Source organism: Talpa europaea (genome assembly GCF_964194135.1).
Source record: "Talpa europaea genome assembly, chromosome: 7".
Lineage (NCBI taxonomy): Eukaryota > Metazoa > Chordata > Mammalia > Eulipotyphla > Talpidae > Talpa > Talpa europaea.
The window spans coordinates 49,326,131-49,352,743 of record NC_140074.1 but is presented as its reverse complement, the minus strand read 5'-3'; the positions used below and the strand labels follow the sequence as shown (position 1 = coordinate 49,352,743).

At 39.3% G+C, this 26,613-nt stretch overlaps 1 protein-coding gene across 2 annotated transcripts in view; it reads left to right on the top strand.

Annotated features, from left to right (window-relative positions):
• Positions 1–2,178: 2,178 nt before the first annotated feature.
• The window catches only part of UBQLN1 (ubiquilin 1), a gene marked incomplete at both ends in the record, with an annotated part of 43,298 nt that continues 18,863 nt past the window's right edge, over positions 2,179–26,613 (top strand). For both annotated transcript variants that reach the window (XM_084238769.1, XM_084238768.1), the window contains 3 exons: positions 2,179–2,358; positions 24,342–24,493; positions 26,429–26,544. In XM_084238769.1, coding sequence (XP_084094895.1) covers positions 2,179–2,358; positions 24,342–24,493; positions 26,429–26,544 — 448 coding nt within the window. The remainder of the gene's footprint in view (positions 2,359–24,341; positions 24,494–26,428; positions 26,545–26,613) is intronic.

Genomic DNA, 26,613 nt, shown 5'->3' with positions numbered 1-26,613 from the left:
AGCGCCATATGAGTTTCTCCTCTGCCAGCCAGCTGGGAAGCGAACCCGCACTACAGAGGCTGTGGACAGCTTCACAGCGTGGTGCTCAACATGCTGCACCACCGGGGAGGCCCCTCAATACAGTATTTGGATGTGAATTGTACTCAATGTTTTTGTAGAATGTTCTTGTAATTTTTCTCCAGACTGATCATTTAATAAACAAAAATCTTCCAGAAGAAAATGCCTCATACAGATATCTAGACTCTGGCAGTCAAATAAATACTATGTATTTTGTTTAAACACAAAGTTTTACTGGAACACCGACATGCTTACTCATGTATGTGGTCTGTGATTACTCTGGGCGACAAGGGTAGAACTGAGTATTGGATACAGATTATGGCCCAAAATCTATTTACTATCTAGTCTTCTGGGAAAATTTCCAATCCTGATCTAGATAACCACCTTAATCAATGGTTCCTGAAGATGTAGGATTACTTCTAAAATTTGCATAATAGACTGTATATTGTTATGAATAAATTATACTAATAAATTGTGGCATATATATCAAAATTTAAAATAAATTAATGTAGATAACAAAAATTTTGTAAGTTCAGGGTTGGAAATGAATGAATGTCCAATGGATTAACTTTCTACTTTGGGAAGTAGTGATTACCTCATACCAACACATAATCAAGTAGTCATCCTTCAGCAGAGTATCTTTCAGCAGAAACCTTGTGTAATTTCACGTTATTGAAGAATGCTACCAGGAATTCAGCAGCTATCAAACGACACCCGTATTGAAATTTATATATTCACAACTTATCTTACATCCCGATTCCAAATGGGCTCTACTGAAAGGTAGTCTTCATGCTATTTATTTCCACAGTTGGAGGGCTTAAAAACAGAAATACAGAATATAGCTTTGCTTATTTGGGTCACAGTAAATTGGCAGGATTTACATTTGCGCAATACTGATTAATAAAGTTAATGTCCTGGGTGTATATACCTTGCAAGTCATCTTTAAAGGCAAAAGATGACGTCGTTCCAAATTTAGAATTCTAGGGGGAAAATAATTAACATCCTGTTTCTTACCCATATTACATTACATAATTTTTGAGCTACCTTTAATTCCACCTAAAATTTGAAATGGAGCAGTAACAACGTGATAGACTATAAATTGAACACATCAGCAACATTATACTGTCTTGGGTGGGCACCCTGATTCTGCCCCTGACATTTTTGGGGATAGTGTTGGGAGAATTCGGGGGTGCTAGCGCAGGGCTGTCAGCACAGGTGGCCTGATCGCATGACCAAAGCCTGCTGACCAGAGGGCGGGAACCCTGGTCATGGAGCAATGACTCGGCGAGATTGCGCAGGGTGGCTACAGGCGCCTACTCCATTTTTCTTTCCTTATCAAAAGAATTACTCCTGCGCACCGGGTCGCAAGATCAACTCTTCCAAGTCGACCAAATCAAGCATATTAAAATAATAAAAAATTTCTCGCTGTCATTTATTACCACACCTCCTTCTCCAGGAACTATGCACCCCCGTGGCGAGGGGGGAACGGGTTGGGAGAGCCCCGCTCAGGCAGGGTGGAGAAATTACCTGGCCCGGCAGCGCGCAGGCGCCCGTGGCCACGGCGCCCAGTGGTCGAGCCGCTTCTAGTAATTTCGCTCCCGTGACGTCATCTTCCTGCGCCGGGGCCAGGCCGTCTAGAACCCGCAAATTGATTTTTTGGTGAAGGGGGTGACAGAAATGAACTGACCTACGCCGCCCCATTTTACTTTTAGACTTTCACGCCTGCGGCGCCGACGTGTTGCACCACGGAGCGGGAGACGGCCGGGACCGCAGCTACCGCGCGAAGCGGCGCGGGCCGGGAATGACTCGGCGACGCCGCCAGCGCGTTACCCGGCGTGCCCTGCGCGGCGCCCGCTGAGGGGTGTGGGGGAGGGGCGGAGAGGAGGAAGCGGCGGCCGCGGCGGATGTAGCTGAGATCCAGCGGCGTCTGAACCCACGGCGGCTCCCGAGCGCCCGATCCGGGCCTGCGCCGTAGCCCACGCCGAGCCCGCGGCCACTCGCCCGCCGGGGCGGCCCTGCGCCCTGCCTTCTCTGCGGCCCGGGCCGGCGGGCTCGGCGTCTCCTGGCTCCCCCTCGCCCGCCCGCTCCCTCCTGCGCGCCTGAGTCACCGCCGCCGCCGCCATGGCCGAGAGTGGGGAAAGCGGCGGCCCTCCGAGCTCCCAGGACAGCGCGACCGGGGCCGACGGGGCCGGCGCCCCGGCGGCCGCGGCCTCCCCGGAGCCCAAGATCATGAAAGTCACCGTGAAGACCCCGAAAGAGAAGGAGGAGTTCGCTGTGCCGGAGAACAGCTCGGTCCAGCAGGTGAGGGCCGCTCGGGGCACGGGCCGGGGCCGGGTGGGGGCGGGGGAGTGGCCGCCGGACCTCCGCCCGCGGCCGAGGGGACGGCGAGGGGAGGGCCCCGGAGAGGCTTGTGCCCCCGGGGGGCCGAGGCCCTTCCCCCGGTTTCACCCCAAATTAGATCGCACCCAAGTTGGCGGGGCTGCTCCGTGGGACGCCGCAGAGGTTGGTGGCACGGCCTCGCGGCCTGTTGGTGGGACGCGCCGACGCCGCCGGCTTCCGCGCCTGCCTCCTGCTCCGGCGTCCCCCAACCCGCAGCCTTCCCCCCACCCCGGCTCCCCGCCCCCCGCCCCCAGCCCCCTCCTTGCAGCTCCTCACAAAGGAGATGGGACCCACCGCCTAGCTCAGGACTGGGTGGAGGCTGGGCTGGGGCGAGGGTTTTTTTCAGTCTGAGGTTTTGTTTCATGAATCAGAAAAAGGGGGATTGCTCGTTGTTTTACCTGCCTGCGGGTTGAGGTAGCTGTCGGGGCGAGGAGCACGTCTGCATTTAGTTTTGCGTTTTGACTGCCGATACCTTTTCCACCTTCCACTCTTTTTAAAAATAAAAATTAACTGTGACGTAAAGGTGCTTTGGGCCACATCTTAAGTAATAATGGTAGACTTAACGTGAAAGGGGTCAGATTTTTCATTCATTAATGAGTTGCTCTTTTCTTTTTTAGTATATCAGACATCCCTTCGATGTTAATCACTGGGTAGGTTTTTGTTTGACGATAGCTGTATTCAGATATTAGCGGTTGCAGTGAGTGAAAGAACAAAATGAAATTAATGGAGACTACCACCAATTCATTTGGTACTCAGAATCTGTTCAGGAATACAAACTTTGCAGTTAATTAGGAATGTCGATGAATTCAGTGTGTTGTTTTTAGCTTGTTACTGGATACATCTCGGAATATTTTCCGTAATTACTGAATCGATCTCTGACGTTCTCAGACAATGTGAACAGTTTTTGAGGAAATGACAATTCCTGAAATTTACCTGTATGTTTCCCCAGGAACCGCGATTGGTTAGTTAGTGATTTATGTGGTCCTAAAAGGTGGTGGTATGTTCTGTGAAGCAGTAATGTGATGGCATTCACAGAGTGAAACTTACTACTTAATGAGTCATCTGGTTTTTTTTGACCTCAAATCTCCCTTAAAATTTTCGGCAACATTTTTATGTTTCCTAATGTACAAAAGAATAGAAAGAATTGTACAATGTTCACCCGTTTATCCATCATCTGTAGTTAGTTAACATTTTGCTGTGTTCTACCACATAAAACTAATCATTTTATTTTTTGGATGCATTTAAAAGTAGCAAACATTAGTACATTTACTTTTAGCCTCTTAGCCGACACTTTAGCAACCTGCATAAAAGTGACATCGCAGTTGAAATGCACCTGATTGCAGTTACACCTGTGTAATTCCAAAGCCTTACAAAGAGGTAGATAGAACTTTGTAATTGACTAGAAAGATTTCTTGCCCTTTTCCAGTCAGTTCACTTCCCCGTTACTTTGTATCTTGATCTTTTCACCATGGATTAGTTTTGCCTATTGTAGATCTTCACAAAAGTGAGGTTTTATAACATGTATTCTTTGGGTTAGATTTTTTGCATAGTGTTTTTGAGATTCTTTTGTATATCAGATCTTTTGTACTGCTGTGTTATTTTCCATTATATGAATATTCCATAATTTATACATTTTTTTTGAGGGTCCTTGGGACTGTTTCTAGTTAGTTGGGCTATGAATATTCTTGTACAAACCTTTTTGTTGGACAAAAGTTCTTATCTTTCATGTTAAATACTTAGAACCTAATGACTGGGTCCGTAGGGTACCTGTGTGCTTAGTTTTATAAGAAAGTATATTATTAAAAAGTTGTAGCATCTTGGAGCAAAAATAAGTGCTCATACCATTTTACAATCCTACTGCTGGTGCATGGGAGTTCCTGTTGCTCCACATTCTTGCTTACACTTGATAATGTCAATCTTTTTCAATTTTGTTATGCTAGTGAGTTTTGTGGACATAATAGCTTTTGAAGCAATTATTAGTTCTTTCTAGCTTCCTAGTTCATGTCTTCACCATCCTTTCGACATTTTACTACTGGAAAAATTCGTTTAGGTTTTTTTTTTTTTTTTAAAAGATTTATTTATTTATTTATACAAGCACTGGATACAGTCAGAAGCGCGGGGAGGGTGAGAGAATTCACCAGAGCTGGAGCGGGTCGCAGAACAGGCAGAAGGACTGAGGTACACTGCTGAGGGGAGCAGTGGGCGCGGCAGGAGAGGACCCTTGCCCAGCGGCTGGGGATCAAACCGGTGCTGCAGAGGCTGTGGGCAGCTTTGCAACCCAGCGCTCAACCGCTGCGCCACCGGGGAGGCCCTCGTTTAGGTTATTTTATGTTATAGCTGAGGTTTTTTTGTGATGTGAAATTAGAACTTTTGAGTTCTGGGAAAGATATTTTACTCTAACCAGAGTGAAATTTTAATAGATAAAATTAATGCCTTTTGAAGTAATGATATTAATTGTACTTTTCTTTTGATAAATACTCTCGTTGAGAGAAGATACTAAAAATTGAAGCTCACCACTGCCGCCAAGAACCTGTTTTGAAGCAAAGACAAGTTGGACTATCCATGGGCTCTCTTAAGGGAGGTACCTATAAGAAAATGCAAGAAAAAGTGAAGCAATTTTCAGATGATATTAAAATTCTACTTGAAGCACAATAAAAGAGCTGTCATTTTGTAACAAATTTTTTCTTTAAGGGGGGGTGATAGATTTAAATTATTTGCTACAGATTAAAATTTATCATTAAAATATACTTACGACAAAGATTCCACAAAAAATGTTCAGTAAAACATTGGGAAATAATTTGGTTTTAAAAATTTTTACCTAATCTTGGAGGTAAAGAGGGTTAATAAGAGACTTACAAAAAGCCTTTCAAAAACTTTATGTAATACAAATTCTGATGTATTACACTGAAATCATGTTTACATCAATGAAACATTTACATTGATTAGATAAAATTATATTAAACCATAAAGTAAGGTGGTAATTTCCCTTGGATTCTGTTTAATTGCATGTAATAGTAGGTAGAAACAGGATAAGTTAATACTATTGGTATGTAATAAATGTTACTTGTTTGAGATTGATAGTAAAGCTTACACCTTTTGAAACTAAAGTGAAATTTATTTTTCATGGAACTCTCATAATCAAGTAATGGTTACATTTTTACTTAAAGAGTAGTTAGACTATAAACTTCACTTTTTATCTTTCCAGTGGTTTCATAAGTAGATAAAAGGTAGATAAAAGTATAGTGTCCCCAAGTCCCTATGAATGACATTGTCTTCAATTAATTATTATTTGTTATATGAAAGTTTTGAAAATTGCAAGTATCAATAAAGCAGGATAAAGTCCAGAAAAATGGAAGGGGGGTGGTGTATGTGTAGATATAGCTTTTATATAACTAGAATAACTAGGTGGTTGTGGGATTTTGTAAACCTCTAGATTATAGTGTATAATTTTGAAATTCGTTTACCTGAAATACTCAAACAATGTATATATGTATGTTCTAGTCTTAGAAAATACCTTCATCATTTGAATCTTTTGGAAATTACTGACATGCTTAGACATAAACATAAGTAAGTTGAATTGAGCAGTATTAAATTTTTGAAAAGGTAAATTACAGTGTCTGAATGTCATTATTGTAAGCATCATTCAACATACTTGATAGTGTGGATCTAGAACTGTGCTGTACATTTTGGGACCACCAGCCACATCCAGCTGTTGAGCACTTAAAGTGTGCTTAGACTGATTTAAAGTGTGCTGTAAGTGTATTTTACACATCCAATTTGAAAAACTCGTGACTGGCTTCTTTTATTTACCATAATGCTTTTAAGGTTCATACATGTCATGCATATCAGTACTTCTATTTACTACTGAATAAAATTACATTGTGTAAATATATATATATATCACTTTTTATTTCGTTTATTTATTGATGGACATTTAGGTTGCTTCTGTTTTGTGGCAGTTCTAAATAACACCTATGAATATGAATACAAGTTTTTGGGCATTTAATTTCATTTTTCTTGGTTTTAACCTATGAGTGGGATTACCAGGTCATGTGGTAGCTCTATCTTTAACTTCTTGAGGAACTGTGAAACTATTTCCCAAAGTGACTGTGCACCATTTTATATTCCCACCAGCAGTGCATAAGGATTCTAGTTAGTTTTTATTCTCTGTAATACTTGTTATTGTCTGTCTTTGATTAGAATCATCTTAGTTGCTATGACGTGCTATCTCATTGTGATTACTTGGTTTTTAATTACTCTAACAGCACTTCTCAGTGTAGTCTGGGGATCCCCCCATTTTAGGTAGACCATATGAGATAAAAACTATTTTCATAATTTGAGATGATACTTAATGTCTGTCACTCTGATTCTCTCAAAAGTAAACAGTGAAATTTTCTAGATTTATCAGATATGGGATAGATCAGAAGTGATAGTCTGATATCACTTTCTTTTCTCCCATTCATTCCTAGAGCTTCTCTGAAAAAATGTTAATGAGATACCTTACTGTCTAAAAGGAATGACTTCCCTTTGATCTTAGACTGGGTAACATTGCCATGAGGCTCTGTGATGATGGTTCTTGCCTACCTCTCCATTCTGCCTTCATTCCTCTTTTGTCACTTGACTCTTGTCATATTGACTTTTTAGTTCCTTGACCTTTTATTACCTTTTTTTCCCTGCCTCAGGACTCCTGAACATTTTGTTCTTGCTACCTGGAATGCCTCCCACTCTTTTCCTGATTCCCAATCATTCCTTAAATCTTAGAGCAAAGATTATGCTCTCAAAGAAGTTATCCCTGATTGTCCCTGTTAGATTGGGATTTCCTTGTTCTGTTTTTTTTCACAGCACTCTGTTCTGGTTCTCATACGCAGTTTAAATTTTATATGTGATTATTTGAGGATCTGTAACTTCACCGTTGTGTTACAAGAGCCTAGCCTATAATTATAGGCGTAGTAATATTTGTTTACAAATGGGTCAAGACATTATGTACAGTAGTATGAATTTATTAACTATTACCAATTGTTGAGTCTTTACTGCGTACAGTATGTACATAATCTTGATTTCCTGCCCTCTTACGGCTTTCTTTAGTTTGGCACTCAAAGCACAACTCTTGACTGCCATAGACTGTTTGTTCACTCTTGGTTCTGTTGCCTGAAACATAATTCTTTTAGAACATCCTTTGAAAGCCGGGGATTTTCATATAATTCACAGAACACAGAAAATTATTTCAATGACTATCCATTTTTCTCAAAAATAATTTCGCAACTAATTTTTTTTAACATTTCAATGCGTTGAGTTTTTTTTTTTTTAATTTTCAACTAGAGTTATTGTAAAGTCACTTTTTCCTTCTATTTTTTTATTTTTATTTTGGGTTTACATATGTGCACATATTCCACTCACCTGCCACCAAACAACTAATATAATTTTAAATGCCTAATAAAGAAGTTAATTCTTTCCAAACAGTCAGTGCAATGCTGGTAAATGTTGATTAGCCAGTTTTTCAGGAAAAACAACACTGATTTGTAATGTTTGCTGATTTACATACTGCACATACTCTTACCAGGTCATATTTCAAGCTACCAATGTTAAATTGGCTGACAAACACTTAAGTCTTAGTTGGTAGAGCTGTGTTACCTATAGCAGAGGTCATCAAACTATGGAGGGCCAAATCCCCCTGGTCTGTTCAAATTATGTACCATCTATGACTGTTTTCAGAACATGTGGCCTGTAGATAGAAAATATTTACTATCTAGCTCTTAAAAGAAAGTTTGCTGACCTCTGTCTTACAGTATTAGGACCTAATGTACCAGAACTTATCAGACTTCCTCAGAACACTTCTTAGTGGAAATTTGTAACATGACTTAAGTGCCACCCAATAAAGCCAGTCACAAATGAAATTAAAATTTCCCTATAGCCACTTAAAAAAATGAAATTAATTTTTTTGTTGTAAAATATAAAATTTACCAACTTAACCATTTTTTTTAATTAATAAATTTTATTTTTATATTCCCCATACAATTACAATCCCCCCATTCTGACCCCAATCCCTCCCCTCCCGCCCCCCACCCCCCAAAAAGTGTCTCTGGTTCATAGTTTTTGTTGATTTTGATTTTCACTTTCTTATAGTTATTCATTTTCCTGGTCCCTTATTTAAGTTTTCTAGATCCCTGCTATGAGTGAGACCATCCGGTATTTTTCTTTTTCTTTTTGGCTTATTTCACTGAGCATGATCCCTTCCAGCGTCATCCATGTTGCTGCAAATTGCATGTGTTTATCTTTTTTGAATGCTGAGTAATATTCCATGGTATATATGTACCACATCTTCTTGATCCAGTCATCTATTTTTGGGCATTTGGGCTGTTATTCATTCATATTACTGTGCAACGGTCATACTGTCCATCTCTAGAACTTTTTTCATCTTGCAAAACTGAAACCTTGTACCCATTAAGCAATAACCCCCAGTCTCTCCCCCCAACCCTTGGCAACATCCATTCTACTTGCTATCAATTTGACTGCTTTAGGTATCTCATAACAGTGGAACCATTAAGTGCTTGTCCTTTTGTGACTGGCTTAGTTCATTTACATATACTCAGTTCATTGGTATTGTAGCATGTGTCGGGATTTCCTTATTTTTTAAGACTGAATAATATTCCAGTGTGTGTGCATACCCATTTTGTTTTGTACATTCATCCTTTCCATGGTCACTTGGGTTGCTTCTACATACCTTTTGGCTATAGTAATTTTAATCCATTATGTCCGGTCATTTCAAGATTTAATGAATATAAAAAGTTGAAATATTTTATATATTATCTTCAAAATCTAGTGTGTTTTACACTGGCAGCACATTTCAGTCTGGACTAGCCACATTTCAGGCATTCAGTAGCCACATGTGGTTCAAGACTACCAAATTAGATAACAGTTAATGCAGCCTTCATACTTTGTACTTACATACTTCTCCCCCTTTATTTGTTGCATTTCAATCCTTTGTATGTACTTTCCCCCCAGGTACCACTAGCTTTCCCCCTCTGATCTTTGCAAATACTGATGATAGTAATACAGTAGCTAGTGTTTATTGCTGCCTTGTGAAAGCATAATGCACTACTACACCTTCAGTTTCACAACTTTATAATGAAAATACTGTAATTCCTTTTTAAAAATGATGTGATCAAATTCATGCACTTACTAAGTAGTGGAGCCTATGTTCAAATCCAGTCACTAATTTCGATTTTTCCCTGACTGTCTTTCTAGTCTGTAAGTTTATTTAAATGGTAGTTAATTAGAGGGTGATTGGACACATAATCTAAATTAGATCAACGCTTATAACCTCTGATACCATTTTGTGATTATATGGACTTTCTCCTTCCCACCCAGTGATGTAAGAACACAAGGGTTGTTTTATTCTTTTTCTTCCCCTGTGCTACGAGATCTATAGTGATTGTTTTACTTACCTCCTAATCCCATGGTGCCTAGCATTGTGCTTGGCACATGCTGAGTAATGTCAGTATTTATTCAGTGAATGAACAAATAGCATTTTTTTAAAAAAGATTTATTTATTTATACAAGCACTGGGGTACAGGCCACAGGCATGGGAGGGTGAGAGATTTCACCGGAGACAGAGCAGGGAACAAAACAGGCAGGAGGACCAAAATACACTGCTAGGGGAGCAGCGGGCAAGACAGGAGAGGTCTGCCACGCCATGTGGGATCTCCCTGGCCGGCCGGGAATAGAATCCACACTGCAGAGGCTGCGGACAGCTTCACAGTGCTGTGCTCAACCTGCTGCCTGCCACCAGGGAGGCCCAACAAATAGCATTTTAAAGATTTATTTGTATTATTTTGCACTTATGTGGGAATATTTATAAAATGTGATTAGTCTGGCAAAAGGTTACGAAGTTTAGTTAAGTAAGGAAATTATTTCTGGTGTTATTTTTGTGCGTGTCTTCCATGGTAAAAATGCAGAAACTCATTAAATTGGGACGGCTGTTTTTTTAGAGACTACAATTGATAATCATTTATAAATCTGCTATTTGATGTAGAAATTATTGGGTTAGCATACTTAACCAGATTCCATTCATTATAGGTACGAATAAAATGTATGCATATTAGCAAAATACTCTCATTACTAGAAGAGCTGAACTCTACTTTTTACAGGTAAATTCATGTAAGTCATTAGTGTGATGTCTTGTAGACATGACAGCATTAATTGCTTGGTTTATTGGCTAAGCAGTTGCTATACAGATTTCAAGACTTTGTATAATGGCTTTTTAAATTTTTTTTTTTAGTTTTGAAATCTAGTTTTCAAAAGGATATGGTTTTTATTTTTTAAAATACAGGGTAGAAAGTTTAATATTATGTATGCTGTTACTTTTAAGATCAGAACATTTATAGAAAATTATGAAATAAAAAGGGGCCCTACTCAAAAACTAAAAATATATATATACACACACACACGCTCCTGTGAGAGTGTGTGTGTGTGAATAAAAGAACCACACAATTCTGTGCAGAAAAGTGTTTCTCTGTACACGCACATGGAATTTTCATTTTATTCCTCTTAAACAGATAGGATCATTACCTATACTTTTTCCTTTTTACTTATCTCTGCAGTCTTTTCATGTTGGCATATGTGGAACTAATTACTCCCATTGTCATATACTTTTATACTTTTTTTTGTTTTGGTTATTTTATTAATAATTTGAGAAAGGAGAAAAGTTTTGGCGTACTAACAGCTGAGTATACTGGAATGTGGTCTGCGTTTTGGAGAGAGCATGGAACTTTGGAATTTGAGAAATCTGGCTTGAGGCAAGCTGCTTTATGCCTTGGAACCTCACAGGCAACATTTTAAATGTGATAAAATACCTACTTCACTATATTGTTTGAAGGATTTAGTGAGATTTTATGTAAAAATTAACTGGCTCAGTTTTTATGTTTTACTTGTATTTATTTCTTTCCTCCTGCACCCTTTTGTTTGCCAGTGAATTTTTTTAAGTGTTTACATTAGAAGGAAACTTGCATTAGAAGGACACTTGCGAAAGTGTCAGATTTTGATTAGAGAAAGTTTTAAAAATATGCATTTTATGGTAATGCATTATAGCATTTATGACACTGTTTAGTTTTATATTTGTAAGACGATGTCCTTTTCTCATAGCTGCTCAGGTACTGTAGCTTTTTTGGTCATATTTACACCTTTGTGTAATATTTCTGTGGTATTTTTTAATGAGAGTACCACCTTTAAGGTTACTTCAATATCAGACATTGGTTTCCTCATTAGTAAAATGGAGATATTCTGCAGTGCTGATGGGAGAGTTGAGAGGTATGAAAGTTGTCAAAGTAATTATCTCCATTTTACTACTGAGGAAACCAAGGCTCAGAGATAGTTAGGTAATATCCTCAAGGTCACACAAGTAGTAAGTGGCAAAATCCATATTTGAATTAAGGTCGTGTATCTCAAAAATATTCCTAATATGGAAATATTAGGGGAAAATGTTCCCCCCAAAGCAGTTAAGAACGGGGAATGCGCCCTGAGCAGCTGAGATTGGTATCATAAACATTGATACACTAACTTTTAGACATTTTCATTACAGAATATTATTTCAGGTTCTAGCATTCTGTTTTACATGTTTTTGTAGTTCCCGATTAGTTGTCTCTTCCTTCCCAGATTAAAAACAGCAAATTTAGGATGGAGACAGGAGGTATGTTGTCAAGACAAGAACTGGCTATCTGGTAATACAGTAAATACCGGACACCTTGATGCTTGGAGTAGTATCACAATTGCGGAACAGCAGTTAATATTCACACCAGTAACTCAGTATTATCAAAAAGTTAAATTATAGGGCCTCCCCGGTGGTGCAGCAGTTGAGCACTGGGTTGCGAAGCTGCCCACAGCCTCTGCAGTGCTGGTTCGATCCCCGGCTGCTCCCTGGCCACCGGAGGAGGGTCCCACATGGCGCGCAGACTTCTCCTGCCGCCCACTGCTCCCCTCAGCAGTGTACTCAGCCCTTCTGCCTGCTCTGCTCCCCGCTCTGGCTCTGGTGAATTCTCTCACCCTCCCGCGCTTCTGACTGTACCCGGTGCTTGTATACATAAATCTTTAATAAAAAAAAAAAGTTTAAAAAAAAAGTTAAATTATATTCAGTAGATAGAAAATAATTTTGGTGCTCACACAGGGGTAACTTTTAATTAACTGGAAAACCTGCTGATGTGAAACACCTGACTTTTTTTATATATTTTATTTTTTCATTAAATTTTTTTTCTTACATTGTTGCAGTCCCTGTAGTTCTCCCGCCACCATATCACCCAGAAACACCTGACTTTAAATGACACTGAGAAAATGGAAGGTTGCTGCAAGTTGTGTACATGCTGTGTTGATTGCAAATAATTAAATTAAGTATGTGCGTTGTATGTTAGAACCTTTGTATTTGTGGTTGTGAAAGTGTTCAGTAAGTCTCAGTTTTCAACTCTTCTGGCCTGTTGGTTATTATTACAGGTTGTTATGCAAGACCAGAGTAGGAATTATACATTTATTGGAAATAAAAATTTGGAGGCCCCTTGTGTCGTGTAGTTTTCATATTGAGTTAGTCGCCCCATGGGCTTAAAGAACAAAAGTAAATATATCTGTTTAGGTAGCTTGATAATAACTAAAGGAAATTTAAAAAATATTTTTGGTTCTCTAGTTGGTGAAAACGTTTTATATAATTTATTGCAGTTTTATGTTTCTGTAGAGGAATTGTATCTGAACTGCCTTTGTTATAAAGCAGATTTGAGAATTTCTGAGATTGCTAATTTGTGGTTTTGGGGTTTTTTTGGTCACTTACTACTTAGCTTCTGATTTTTTTGTCATGTTAAATAGAAGTCAAATTCAAATGTTAAAGATTTTTGGAAAATATGATGCCATTTTATACTGAATTTATTTTCTTCTACTCATTTTTAAGGTGCAAAATAAAAGTTTGAGGTTGAAGTATGTACAGAATATTTGGCCTTTCTAAAAAAACATGATGTTCAAATTGACCATATTCAGATTAAAGTTTTTTAGAAAATAGTTTATTTAGGCTAGTATGCCTTATCTGTTTGCGGTTAAAGTTAAGATTTCTTTATTTTTGTTTCAAATGGAATGGTGGGTAGCTGAATTTGGAGTTATTACTTGCTTGATTTTTGTAATTCCTGGGTAATTTACACAGAATAAATCAATATTCCATTAGTGTTTTATTTGGAGTGCTTCTAATACTTGTTGACATTGGCTGCTTGAAATTTAAAATTATTTTTAAAAGAACTTAATTACAACTGGTAGTCAGATTATACAGTATTCCTTGCACAATATTGGACATAAAGCTGTACCATATATTTTTTTTTTTAGAGGCATGTTTTATTTATTTGTTTGTTTGTTTTGTTTATACATGCACTGGGTACAGTCAGAAGTGCGGGAGGATGAAAGAATTCGCCAGAGTGGGGAGCAGAACAGGCAGAAGGACCGAAGTACACTGCTGAGGCGAGCAGCGGGCGGCAGGAGAGGTCTGCGCGCCATGTGGGACCCTCCTCCGGTGGCCAGGAGCAGCCGGGGATCGAACCGGCACTGCAGAGGCCGCCGGCAGCTTCGCAACCCAGCGCTCAACCGCTGCGCCACCGGGGAGGCCCTGTACCATATTTTCAACAAAATGTTTACCAATGTTCACCATGAAGTGCTGTAAATTCATACATGTGTTAGTTTAAATACCTCTCCAGGCCAAGAGTTCATGAGGTTGGAAGACACTGGTATTATCAGTGATGTTAATTTTTAAAAGTACTGTGATTCTGTAAGAAAGTGGTTTCTTACAGGTCTTTCAGGACTTTGGTTTGATTTCTTGAGATTTTGTTGTGAGGAGTGAATAAAATAATGTATGTGGGGCCAGGCACACTGTAATTATTTAATGAAATGATTATTTTTTTAAAAGATTTATTTATTTTTGCATACAGGAGCTGGGGTACAGGCCAGAGATGCAGGGGGGTGAGAGGATTCACCAGAGACAGTGGGGAGCAGAACAGGCAGATCTACTGAAATACACTGCTGAGGGGAGCAGCAGGAAAGACAGGAGAGGTCTGCTGTGCCATGTGGGTCACCTTCTGGCCAGAATCAAAATCTTGCTGCAGTAGATGTGGATTGCTTCATAGTGCAGTGCTTAACCCCTTGCTCCCCTAACCAGGGAGGCCCTTAAAATGATTATTTTTTGAACTGTGCCATAGATCTTACTCCTTTGTGTCTGGGACTCTGTAGAGAAGCCTAAGTCTGTCTAGAAAGCCCCAGTTATCCTTCAGATATCAACAGTGACAATTTATGGTTTAGGGGAACTCCAGCTATTAAATATTGATAAGTGCCCAACTGTTCACTGCCATTCTGTAAGCTTTTGAGAGTGGCTGTTTTGGACAGCAAGTCTTAAACTGGTCTCCTCAGATTTGCTCATGGGCCACCATCTCTTATTTTTGGGTGTTTGGTTGTGTCTTTTATCCACTCTGGTCTAGTGTACCTAAAGCTAGGGCATCTTCATTTCAATTCCTTACAGCTCACCTGTCCAAGACAGACATGTATTAACTTTCTGACTGGTTGAGTCAGTTGAAAGTGATGCTTAGTAATGTTGGTCCACCTATGTTATGACTCTCCTATATCTTATGTGTAAGGAATTCATTATTCAATTTAAAACTTTTTATTGTAGTATAGAAGAATGCACACACTATAATCTCCTTATATTAGCATAAAAATCATAAAAAGGAGAACATTATCAACTTCCCAGAAGTCATCTTGTGATCCTTTATAGTTATTTCCCCAAAAATTATTATTCTCACTTTTGACAGCATAGATTTAGTTTCTTCCCCTTTTTTACTTTATATCAATGAACTTATGGCTTATTTGTGTTTGGCTGATTTTGCTTTATATTGAGGGATGCATGATGGCATGTGACTGTAGTTCACATATGTTGTCATGTATAAAATTCTATTATCACGATTTGTCCCTATACTTGAGGAACATTTGGGTTTTAAGTTTTTGGTTCATAATATTGAATACTGGTTTAAACTCTCTTGAACCTGTGGACACATAATTTTTTATATTAATTTTTAAAATTTTTTACATCATTGATCATTTTTAAACTATTTGCTTCCCCCATCCCCTCAGGTGTAGTCCCCATAGAGTTTCCTTCACCCATGCACCTGTGCCCCATCACCTCAGTCCCCTGTGCTCTCTCCCTCCCTCTGATCCCTCTCCCTCCTCCTCCCCTGCAGTATGTCTCTGATTCATAATAGTCCGTTTGTGCTTTGTTGTGCTTTGTACTGTTGTTACTTTTTTTACACTGATGTCTTACTTGGTTCCCCTATGTTCCTGTTATAAGTGAAACCATCTGACATTTTTCTTTTTCGTTCTGGCTTATTTCACTGAGCATAATTCCTTCTAGTTCCATTCATGTTGCTGCGAATGGCATGAGTTTATCTTTTATGATTGCTGAATAACATTCCATTGTGTATATATACCACATCTTCTTGATCCAGTCATCTATTTTTGGGCATTTGGGTTGTTTCCAGGTTTTACCTATTGTAAATAGTGTTGCAATAAATACAGGGGTACAGGTTTTTTGGTTTTTTTTTTTAAGATTTATTTTATTTATACAATAGCCGGGGTACAGGCCAGATGCGCGAGAGGGTGAGAGGATTCACCAGAGACAGAGAGGGTAACAGAACAGGCAGACTGACGAAATACACTGCTGAGGGGAGCAGTGGGCGAGACAGGAGAGGTCTGCTCACCATGTGGGTTGCTCTGAGGCCGGTGGGGATCAAACCAGCACTGCTGAGGCTGCAGACAGCTTCACATTGATGCACTCAACTGCCTGCGCCGGTGTTCCTTTGAATCAGTGTTTTTGTGTACTTTGGGTAGATCCCTAGTAGTGGAATTGCTGGGTCTTATGGTAGCTCCAATTTTAGTAGACTGAGGAACCTCCAGACAGCTTTCCATAGTGGTTGGACCAGTTTGTACTCCCACCAGCAATGGAGGAGAGTTCGTTTTTTTCACTACATCCTCACCAGTATTTGTTGTTTGTTTTTTTGATATGTGCTATTTTACTGGTGTAATGTGGTATCTCAGTGTGGTTTTAATTTGCATTTCCCTGATTATAAAGGATGTTGAGCATTTTTTCATATGCCTGTTGGCCATTTGCATTTCCTCTTTGGAGAAATCTCTTTTAAGTTCTTCTGCCTATCTTGACTGGATTGTTTATTTTGTTTTCATTGAGCCCTGTGAGTTCTTTGTATATCTTTGTGATCAGTCCCTTATCGATTGAATGGAGTGCAAAGATTTTTTCCCAGTGGGGTGTCTCTCTGTTTTGGTTTATGTCTCTTTTGCTGTGCAGAAACTTTTCAGTTTAATGTAATCCCAGGTGTTTATCTTTTCCTTGACTTTCTTTGCTTTGGGTGATGAGTCTTTAAAGATGTTATTGCAATGTATGTCTTGTAGTGTTTTACCTATATTTTCTTCTGTATATTTTATGGTTTCAGGTCTTACGTCCCGTTCTTTTATCCATTTTGAGTTGATTTTTGTGTACGGTGAAAGGTAGTGGCCTAGTTTCATTTTTTTGCATGTGGAGGTCCAGTTCTCCCAGCATCATTTATTGAACAAACTGTCTGTGTTCCATTATCTGTCTTTGCTCCTTTGTCAATGATCAGTTGTCCATATAAGTGTGGTTTTGTTTCTGGGCTCTCTGTTCTGTTCCATTGGTCTATGGGACATATAATTTTTTAACTGAAACCCCCCAAATGGAATTATTGGGTATTAAAAATAATTAATAATTATAATAGTAAAAATAATTGGGTAGTAATAAGTGTATATTTGGTTCTTGTGAAATAGTTTTCCAGAATATACCAGCTTACACATCTATTTGCAATGTATGTGGATTCTAGTTTCTTCACTTCTTCTGCAAATTCTGTAACTGTCTTAAATGGAACCATTCAGTGGGTGTCACTGATTTTAATTTGAAGATACCTGATTGTTAAGATGAAAACTTTTTTCTGTGTTCATTGGTCATTAAGATTTCATTTTTATGATGTTCCTGTATCAGTTTTTTGACAATTTTCAGTTGGGTTGGTTCTCACTGGTTGGTAGGCATTTTGCATAAAATCTGGATTGCTTTCTTGTTTTTGTTGTTGTAGATATTTTCTCTCTGTTATCTTTTTTTTTTTAAATTCCTTTTGTATCTTTTTTTTTTAAAGATTTATTCATTTATTTATTTATATATGTATTTATTTATATAAGCACTGGGTACAGTCAGAAGCGCGGGAGGGTGAGAGAATTCACCAGAGCCAGAGCAGGGAGCAGAGCAGGCAGAAGGACCGCAGTACACTGCTGAGGGGAGCAGTGGGCAGCAGGACATGCAGGACCCTCCTCCGGTGGCTGGGGAGCAGCCGGGGATCGAACTGGAGCTGCAGAGGCTGCGGGCAGCTTCGCAACCCAGCGCTCAACCGCTGCGCCACCGGGGAGGCCCAATCTTTTTTTTTTTTTTTTTTTTTAAGATTTATTTTTATACAAGAACTGGGGTACATGGCAGAGGTGCGGGAGGGTGAGAGGATTCACCAGAGACATAGCTGGGAACAGAAAAGGCAGACTGATGAAATAACACTGCTGAGGGGAGCAGCGGGTGCAGCAGGAGAGGTCTGTCGCACCATGTGGAACCCTCGTCACCATGTGGAACCCTCGCCGGTGGCCAGGGATGGAACTGGCGCTGCAGAGGCTGAGGGCATTTTTGCATTCCGTCGCTCAGCCCCTGTGCCTCCAGGGGAGGCCCATAAATGGCTTTTGTTTTTAATGTCAGAAATTTCTTACTATTATTTTTATAAAGCACCAGCTCAATGCAGAAAATTTTCTTACTTTTCTCCCAGAGCTGTACATTTCCTCATTTCCCCTTCCCTTGTAAATAAACCTTTTATTAACCTTAAAAAAAAAAAAAAAAAAGAAGGCACCGGCTTAGTTCAGTAGCACAATGTTGACAATCAAACCATAACTTTTAGTTTTTCTCATAACTGGAGACTTTTTTTTCCCCAATGTCTATGGGCACCATGTATACCAATTTGTCGATCACTGGAGGTCAAGACAGTTAGACACAAGGACATACAGACATACAAAATGTAGACAAAGACAGTTTTTTTTTTTTTTTAGTTGTGCCACGTGGAATATGTTAGGTAACTGCAGTTTTACTCCATAGGCTCAGAAAAAAAATGTCAAAGTCCAAAAAAATGTGGAGTGTTGCTGGCAGAAAAATTTCCAGTTGTCATCCTACAAACCTAAGACTTTGGAAATAGGAAGGAAAAGTTTTATTAATCACAAGAGTTACATGACCTTGTTTATCACCTTAGGGTTTTCAGTGTTGAAGACTTTTTATTAGAAGTCAATCCTGGGGTATTCTGTACAGCAACTGAAAGAATAAAAGTTAACTTTTAAGCAAAAGGAGTCATCTCTTGTTAGCCACCAAGCAGGCACTCCTTGGGTTTCCTGGAATAGAACCTGAAAAAGCAAAATCAAAGTATCAGTAATTAACTTTCAATTAAAAGGAGTCATCTCCTTACTTCTGTTAGCCACTCTGGGACAGAAGCTGAAAGAGCAGATTAAACATCTAAGCACAGATTACACCTCCCCCACCCTAGGGAGGGACAACAACAACACAGGTATGAAAACCTGGTACAGTTATATGATGCACCCTAAAGAGTGCTTTCCATAACAGACCTTCCTCAGTAGGAAGCAGAAACTTAGAATCTTGTCTTACACCAGCAATTGAACAAATCCAGTATTCAAAATGGCAAACATGCCCAAAACAAATTGTGTAGACAAACTTCACAGCATCAAATCCTTTCAGACTCAGACAAAATCTTGTTAATTTTTCTGATCCAGACTTTGCAAAAATTTAAGTTATCTCCAAGAATCCATCAAGGCTACCAGCAATTACCAGTTACTGCTTAAGGCTACCCAGGCATACATTTGCTAATTTAAACACCACTGCTCCACAATTGGCTGGCAAAATGCATCAGGCAAAGAGCAGGAAGTAGCCAAAGACAAAGCAACATACCACTGAAGAACCATTATTGCCTTTAGAAATGCTAATGAGACAGCAGAGATTGCAAAAAGAAAGAGAAAAAAAAAGTTCCAAAGTCCTAGCAACAAGAAGAGCACACCAAGTGGCCTCAGACGCCATCTTTGATCTGGCCACATGGTCCAATGTACTGCCTAATCTTTTGAGTAAAACTGGCACAGAACAATTTCCACAAAATCAAATGTCTTAGCAAGTCACTACAAACAAATTACACACAGACACACAGATCTTCACAAAGCCCAAGCCAGTTTTTCAACAGCAAATCGACATATGAAACAAACACACCGGAGAAACCAAAAATCACATTTGCGCTTATGGTAGCCAGCGCCACAGGGAAGCCCAATTTCCCCATGGGGCTGACTAACCACGGATGGCTCTGTCCTAAATCACGTTGGACGCCAAATCTGTTATAGGACAGGGAGAGGGGCAGCCCAAACCCTGCAAACCTGCCTATTCTAAATGGGTTCTGCCATCCGCCGCATCAACACAAAACATATGACACTTTAATGGGAAGGAACTTTAATAAAAACTAGGAAACAATACAGATAAGGCAAAGAGTCTAGTTTCTAAATGAAGCACCCAAAGTTACCCGTCCCCTCGTGGGTAAAACTCCATCCATATGGGATCGGCCTAGAGCAAGGCCCCAAAGCCTGCCACGAGTCTAAAGCATCTTCCAGTGGGGACCCACAGAAAAGAGTCAGAAACAACCAGACAAGCCCGGAAGGAAAAGAGCAAAATCAACATCAAGATAAAAGCTGCCATTGTCACCTCCCCATGGGTGTCACCCACATCTGTGTCACCCCGTCCACGACCAAAAGACAAGCGCAGCTTCTTCACGTGTCTCTAGGCTCCATGTGCCTCCTCCAGGTCTCCTGGCTCCATCCTGCTTCCTTCCTCAGTCTCTTCTCCTCTGCACTTGGTTCTAGATTCCTTCTACTCTGTCTGTATTACCTACAGTTTGTGTATCTTTTGTCTCTCTGTGTGGGTCCTTTGAACTAACCTTTGATGGGCAATAGTGCCATGTGTCCAATGAAATTTTGGTATCAGGGCCCATGATAGAAGAGTGGTAAGCAGGCACCTTGGTGGCATCTACCAACTGGAAAAATGATTGGGTTTAAGCGCAGTGATCTCATTTCTTTTAGCACTGACTGGTGTTTCATTGTCTGGAATGACAATGAATGAACAACCTTTTGGTTACTTCCAAGTTAGCAGTGAATGAATAAAGCTAGCTGTCAACCTCCATGTGCAGGTTTTTGCGTGAACAAAGCTTTTCAACTCCTTTGGGTAAATACACCTGTGCTGTGTTGAGTTGGATTATTATATTTAGTTTTATAAGAAACTGCCAAACTGTCTTCCAAAGTAGCTATGCCATTTTGATTCCAGTTGAAAGTTGTTGTTTCTGCATATCCATGCCAGTATTTGAAGTTGTCTGTGTTTGGATTTGGCCTTTCTGATAGGTGTGTGGTGGTATCTTGTTTTAATTTACATATGATATAGCATCTTTTCATATGCTTATTTGTCATCTGTATATCTTTAGTGGGATATCTATTAAAAGTATTACCATTTCTAAATTGGGTTATTTACATCTTTGTTGAGTTTTGAAAGTTCTTTGTATATTTTGGAAAACAGTCCTTTTTCAAATAATATCTCCAATCTGACTTTTTCTCATTCTTTTGGGAAAAATTCTCTTTAAAGTGGAATACAAATAAGGCTTAGGGACTGATAATGGGATGCATGGGACCAATATATTTACCATTTTTTATTTCTTCTTTTATGGTAAGTATACCTCTGTTCCTTGTTTCTTTTTTTTTTTTTAATTTTATTTTTTCTTTTAAGATTTATTTATTTATGCAAGAACTGGGCACAGTCAGAGGCACGGGAGGGTGAGAGAATTCACCAGAGCAGGGAGCAGAGCAGGCAGAAGGACCGAAGTACACTGCTGAGGGGAGCAGCGGGCAGCAGGAGAGGTCTGGTCTGCGCGCCATGTGGGACCCTCCTCCGGTGGCCAGGGAGCAGCCAGGGATCGAACCGGCGCTGCAGAGGCTGTGGGCAGCTTCACAACCCAGCTCTACCGCTGCGCCACCGGGGAGGCCCACCAAGTTTCATTTTTATCTACGGTTTTCTTTCCGCTTTTTAACCCTTTAGCAATTTATCTGTTGGGGACACTTTAAAAATTTTGATTTTATTTGCTTTTTCCTTTTGATGACATTTTAATATGTTTATCAGTCCATTTTTTGTTTTGGGGGGAAATTAGTTGTTAGAGTTAGACACACAGTAGTTATTAAACTTTAATTTGTTTCAGAATCGTTTCAGAGACTTGTTAAACCACAAGTTTCCAGGCCCCATCCTTGGCAATATTTCTGCTTTAGTTGATCTGGGACTGGGGTCTGAGTATTTGCACTTTCATCAAATTAACCTAATAAAGGAGAGTGCCCTTCATCTGGAGACAACACTTTGAAAAGTACAGTTCTAGGACAGAGTGTCTCAATCTCATCATTATTGGCGTTTTGAGTTGAATAATTCTTTGTTGTTGGGGCTGTCCTATTTATTGATTGTAGAATGTTTAGCAGCGTATCTGGTCTCTACTTATAAATTGCCAGTGGTAGTTACCCCTGTTGTGAAAACCAGAAATGTCTTCAGACATTGCCAAATGCCCCACGGCACAGATAGAGCTTTTTCCCCTCCCCCTTGCCGGGAGGGGGTGGGGGGGGTAGGGGAGGAAGGTCATCATTTAGAATGTCTGCGTTTCTTTATTAATTTTTTTTAAGATTTATTTATTTATACAAGCACTGGGTACAGTCAGAAGCACGGGAGGGTGAGAGAATTCACCAGAGCCAGAGCAGGGAGCAGAACAGGCAGAAGGACCGAAGTACACTGCTGAGGGGAGCAGCGGGCGGCAGGAGAGATCAGCGCCATGTGGGACCCTCGCCCGCCAGCCGGGAACCAGCGCTGAAGAGGCTGTGCGCAGCTTTGCAGCCCAGCGCTCAACGGCTGCGCCTCCGGGGCCCCTGCCTGTGTTTATTTAATACTGTGTTTTAGTATGGTGCTCCTAGTCTCATTGTTCTTGGTATGTTCTTTAGTTCAAAGACCCTCTCTGTTCACTTTCCAGAGAGGGGAAAATTAAAAAAAATCCTCCAGTATTTTGTTGGGTTTGGGGAGGGACAGTTGCCTGCTTAGTTTGCAGTGAGACTGTTTGCATCTTAGGCTTTAAAATAATCCTCCTTATGTTAGCCTGAAAGGCACCTTTCACCCCTTTCTCCTGTCCTCAGCATCTAAGTATTGAACTAGTCTTCTGGGATTTGAATTAGCTTTTAGCTTACTGCACTGCCAGTGTAAGATTCAGTTCTCTTAGGACTGCTAAATTCAATCAGGATTATGTGTCTATCTGATGTCCAGCTTCTGAATTTTATACCAGTGGAAACCAAAAATAATTTGAGGACTCATTGTTTTATCGCCAGAGTTCTTAAAAAAGTGTTTTTGTTTGGTTTGGTTTTGTTTTTGCAAGCCAGATGTCTGGTAAGAGACTTGTAAGTAGAATATATAAAGAATCTTTATTTAGGGCCTCCCTAGTGGTGCAGCGATTGAGCACTGGGTTGCGAAGCTCCCCGCAGCCTCTGAAGCCTCAGTTTGATCCCCGGCCGCCTGGCGAGGGTCCCACATGGTGCGCAGACCTCTCCTGCCGCCCGCTGCTCCCCTCAGCAGTGTACTTCGGTCCTTCTGCCTGTTCTCCCTGCTCTGGCTCTGGTAAATACTCTCACCCTCCTGCACTTCTGATTGTACCCAATGCTTGTATAAATAAATAAAGTCTTAAAAAAAAAAAGAAAAGAATCTTTATAGTTCAATAATATTAATAAAAAAACTAAAAATTGGTAAGTATCTACATAAACAGTTTCCCAAAGAAGATGGATAAGTACATGAAAGGATGTTCAGCATCATTTTCTATCAGGGGGATGCAAATAAAAATGACTTTACACTAAGATAGCTATAATAAAAATGTCAAACTGATGGTTCCCTGAGGGTGGTCTGTTAATATCAATTCCTTGGCTAAACCCCGAGGTTTCTTGATTTGGACAGTGGATTCTGATAGATGTTTGAGAAACACCAGTCTAGCATAGGATAAGCTTACAATATGGTATTCCTTTCTCCTGCCCATTTTCATATCTTATTCTTGCCCCAGTAACCCAGTAAACCTTCAGGTTTCCCTCGCTATTTCCTAATCTTTCTTTAGTTTTTTACTGGAAAGCCTCTGATTTCTCCTGTGCTTCTTCAGTGCTTTGTGGTTTTCTTAACTTTCATTGAACTGCTCTCCTTAAGGGGAAAAAATTTTTGCTTTGTATCTTTGCATCTGCATAAACTGCTTGTTAATAAGTGTTGTATGAAAGACGGGGAGATGGAAATCAGTATAAAAGCTAAGAATATGAGTTATATATATTCAACTAGAAAGTAGCAGGACTGGAGATGGAAATCTGAAGAGTAGGTTGCTTGGTAAGAACTGTGTATAACTTGAACTACATTTAGCACACATTGATTTAAAAAAGTAAGGATAGTTGAAGTAATTATTAGGCCTTAGCAAAAAATTGAGTATAGAATACGTGCACCTATGGAAAAAACCTTCGCATTAGAGATGAGTGAAGGAGTAGCACTCATTTCCCTTTAAGATCAAGAAAATAATAGAAAAGGTATCTTTATAGTGTTTGAACTGTAATGTAGGGACCTTTTTGACGTACTTGTACTTTTAGAAACTAGATTAGATGTTAGAAACTAGATTATATGATACTATCTATGCAAATACCTGTAATATTTGTTTTATCTTATTTAGTTCAAGGAAGAAATCTCTAAACGGTTCAAGTCACATACTGACCAACTTGTGTTGATATTTGCTGGAAAAATTTTAAAAGATCAAGATACTTTGAGTCAGCATGGAATTCATGATGGACTTACTGTTCACCTTGTCATCAAAACACAAAACAGGTATGTTTTCAGAAGACAGACAGCTGTAAGCCTCTAATAAAGTTTATATTTCTCCTTCTGTCATTAATATTTAAGTGAATTAAAGCTCATTTATTGTTACTGTTAGCAATAGATGTTTTTTAAAAACCCAATGTTGCGCCTAATGCTAAATGCTTACGGATTTGCTATTCTAAAAGGGTTATCAGTTACGAGTCACTGTATTATTTGAATTAGAGAACCACAAATCAAAAACTGCATTTTTTAAAATATAAGGCACTATCAAAGGTACTCTTTTTTTGTCCATCAAGAAACAGTATTGGCAGTTAAATTGTTACATTTTCTTTTCACTTAAAATTTTTATTTTGTATTTACTGCAAGCCTTACTTTAGATTTATTTGGATATAGTATTTTATCATATCTTTATGTGTAAATACAAAGAAAATATACATAAAATAAATTGGCCAAAGTCTTTCTAGGACTGCTTCACACTGATTCTTTTGAATTACCTTTTTTTAATATAATTTTTTAAAAAAGATTTATTTCTTTAGACAAGCACTGGGGTACAGGCCAGCGGTGCAGGAGGGTGAAAGAATTCACCAGAGACAGAACAGGGAGCAGAACAGGCAGAAAGGACCGAAGTACACTGTTGAGGGGAGCAGTGGGCGAGATAGGAGAGGTCTGCTGTGCCATGTGGGTATCTCCCTGGCCTGCCGGGAATTGAACCGGTGCTGCAGAGGCTGCAGACAGCCTCATTAGCGCCGCACTCAACCCTCTGCACCACCGGGGAGGCCCTGAGTTTTGATTTAGTCTGCAGTGTTCATATTTTCTATATGGCTGGAGGTGCTGTACTGTCAAGAGTGTTGGTAGAGCAGCATTTTTTTTCTTTCTTAAGTTTCTTGTATTATTTTTTTAAATTAATTTTTTACATCATTGTTCATTTTTAAACAATATTTGCCCCCCCTCAAGTGTAGTCCCCATAGAATTTCCTTCACCAGTGCACAGGTGCACCATCACCACAGACCCCTGTATAGAGCAGCATTTCTTATGAGTGCTAAAATATTTTTTCTAGGCATTTCTAAGCTATTGACATCCATTCTGTAAATTTTTGTTAGTTTTCCTTAAGTGAGAAATATTTGGTTCACTAATATAAATTCATTCCTCCTATTCCTGTTGTCTTATATATACATAATAACTTCATTTTAGTGCTATTAATGGTAAACTCTTTGAAGATACTTTATGTGGTAATTAAACACAACATCCATGGTACAGTAGTATATTCAGTCACTCAGTTGCAGTTATATAGAACTGTGTTGCGGTATGATAATTGGTGACTGACTGTTGGTTATTGTAAGGTAGTTCCTGATTTCAGAAATGTTAAATTTTTTAAAAATGTACATGTTAGAATCAATGAAAGACGCAGTGAATGAGATTTAGTATTCTTAACTGGTATCAAATGGAAGGGAGTTTCCATTTTATTAAAAGATAATGTATCAAGTGATAATCAGTTATTACTTATAATTGATTTCCCAACCCTCTTTTGGTGGGCTTTCTTGTATTTTACTTTTAACAATATCAAATGTCTGAGTAAAGCTGGCCCCCAATCCTCAAGAACTTAGAAGGAGGTTGATAAAAAAATTGCTTATCCAGTGAGGCTTTTGTGGGGGTGTGACCAGTAATAGATTCTCTTCTATGAGACTTGTCTCTTTTTTGCATAATAAATATGATTGACAGTAATGAAATACTTGTTATACTTGAGGAAGAAGGGTGCTTTAAGTATGGTTTGGATTTAGTGAGATTTTATTGTTTATTTTGTGTACCCTGTTCTTAATTATCTTAAGGTATTTATGATAATTTGAATTGGTCTGAAAACTTAAACTTATTTCTGGGTATTAGAACTTCAGAGGCTCTTTTATAAATTAGCTCTGCTGTTAACATGATTTAATGATTTTTCCTTAGGTCTCAGGATCATTCAGCTCAACAAACAAATAGCAGTGGAAGTAATGTTACTGCATCGTCAGCTCCTAATAGTAACTCCACCTCTGGTTCTACCACTAGCAATCCTTTTGGTTTAGGTAAGCATCTTTAGTCATTTTGTGGGAATGAACAAACAAGCTTCCTTCTCCTGCAGTAGTTCTGGATAG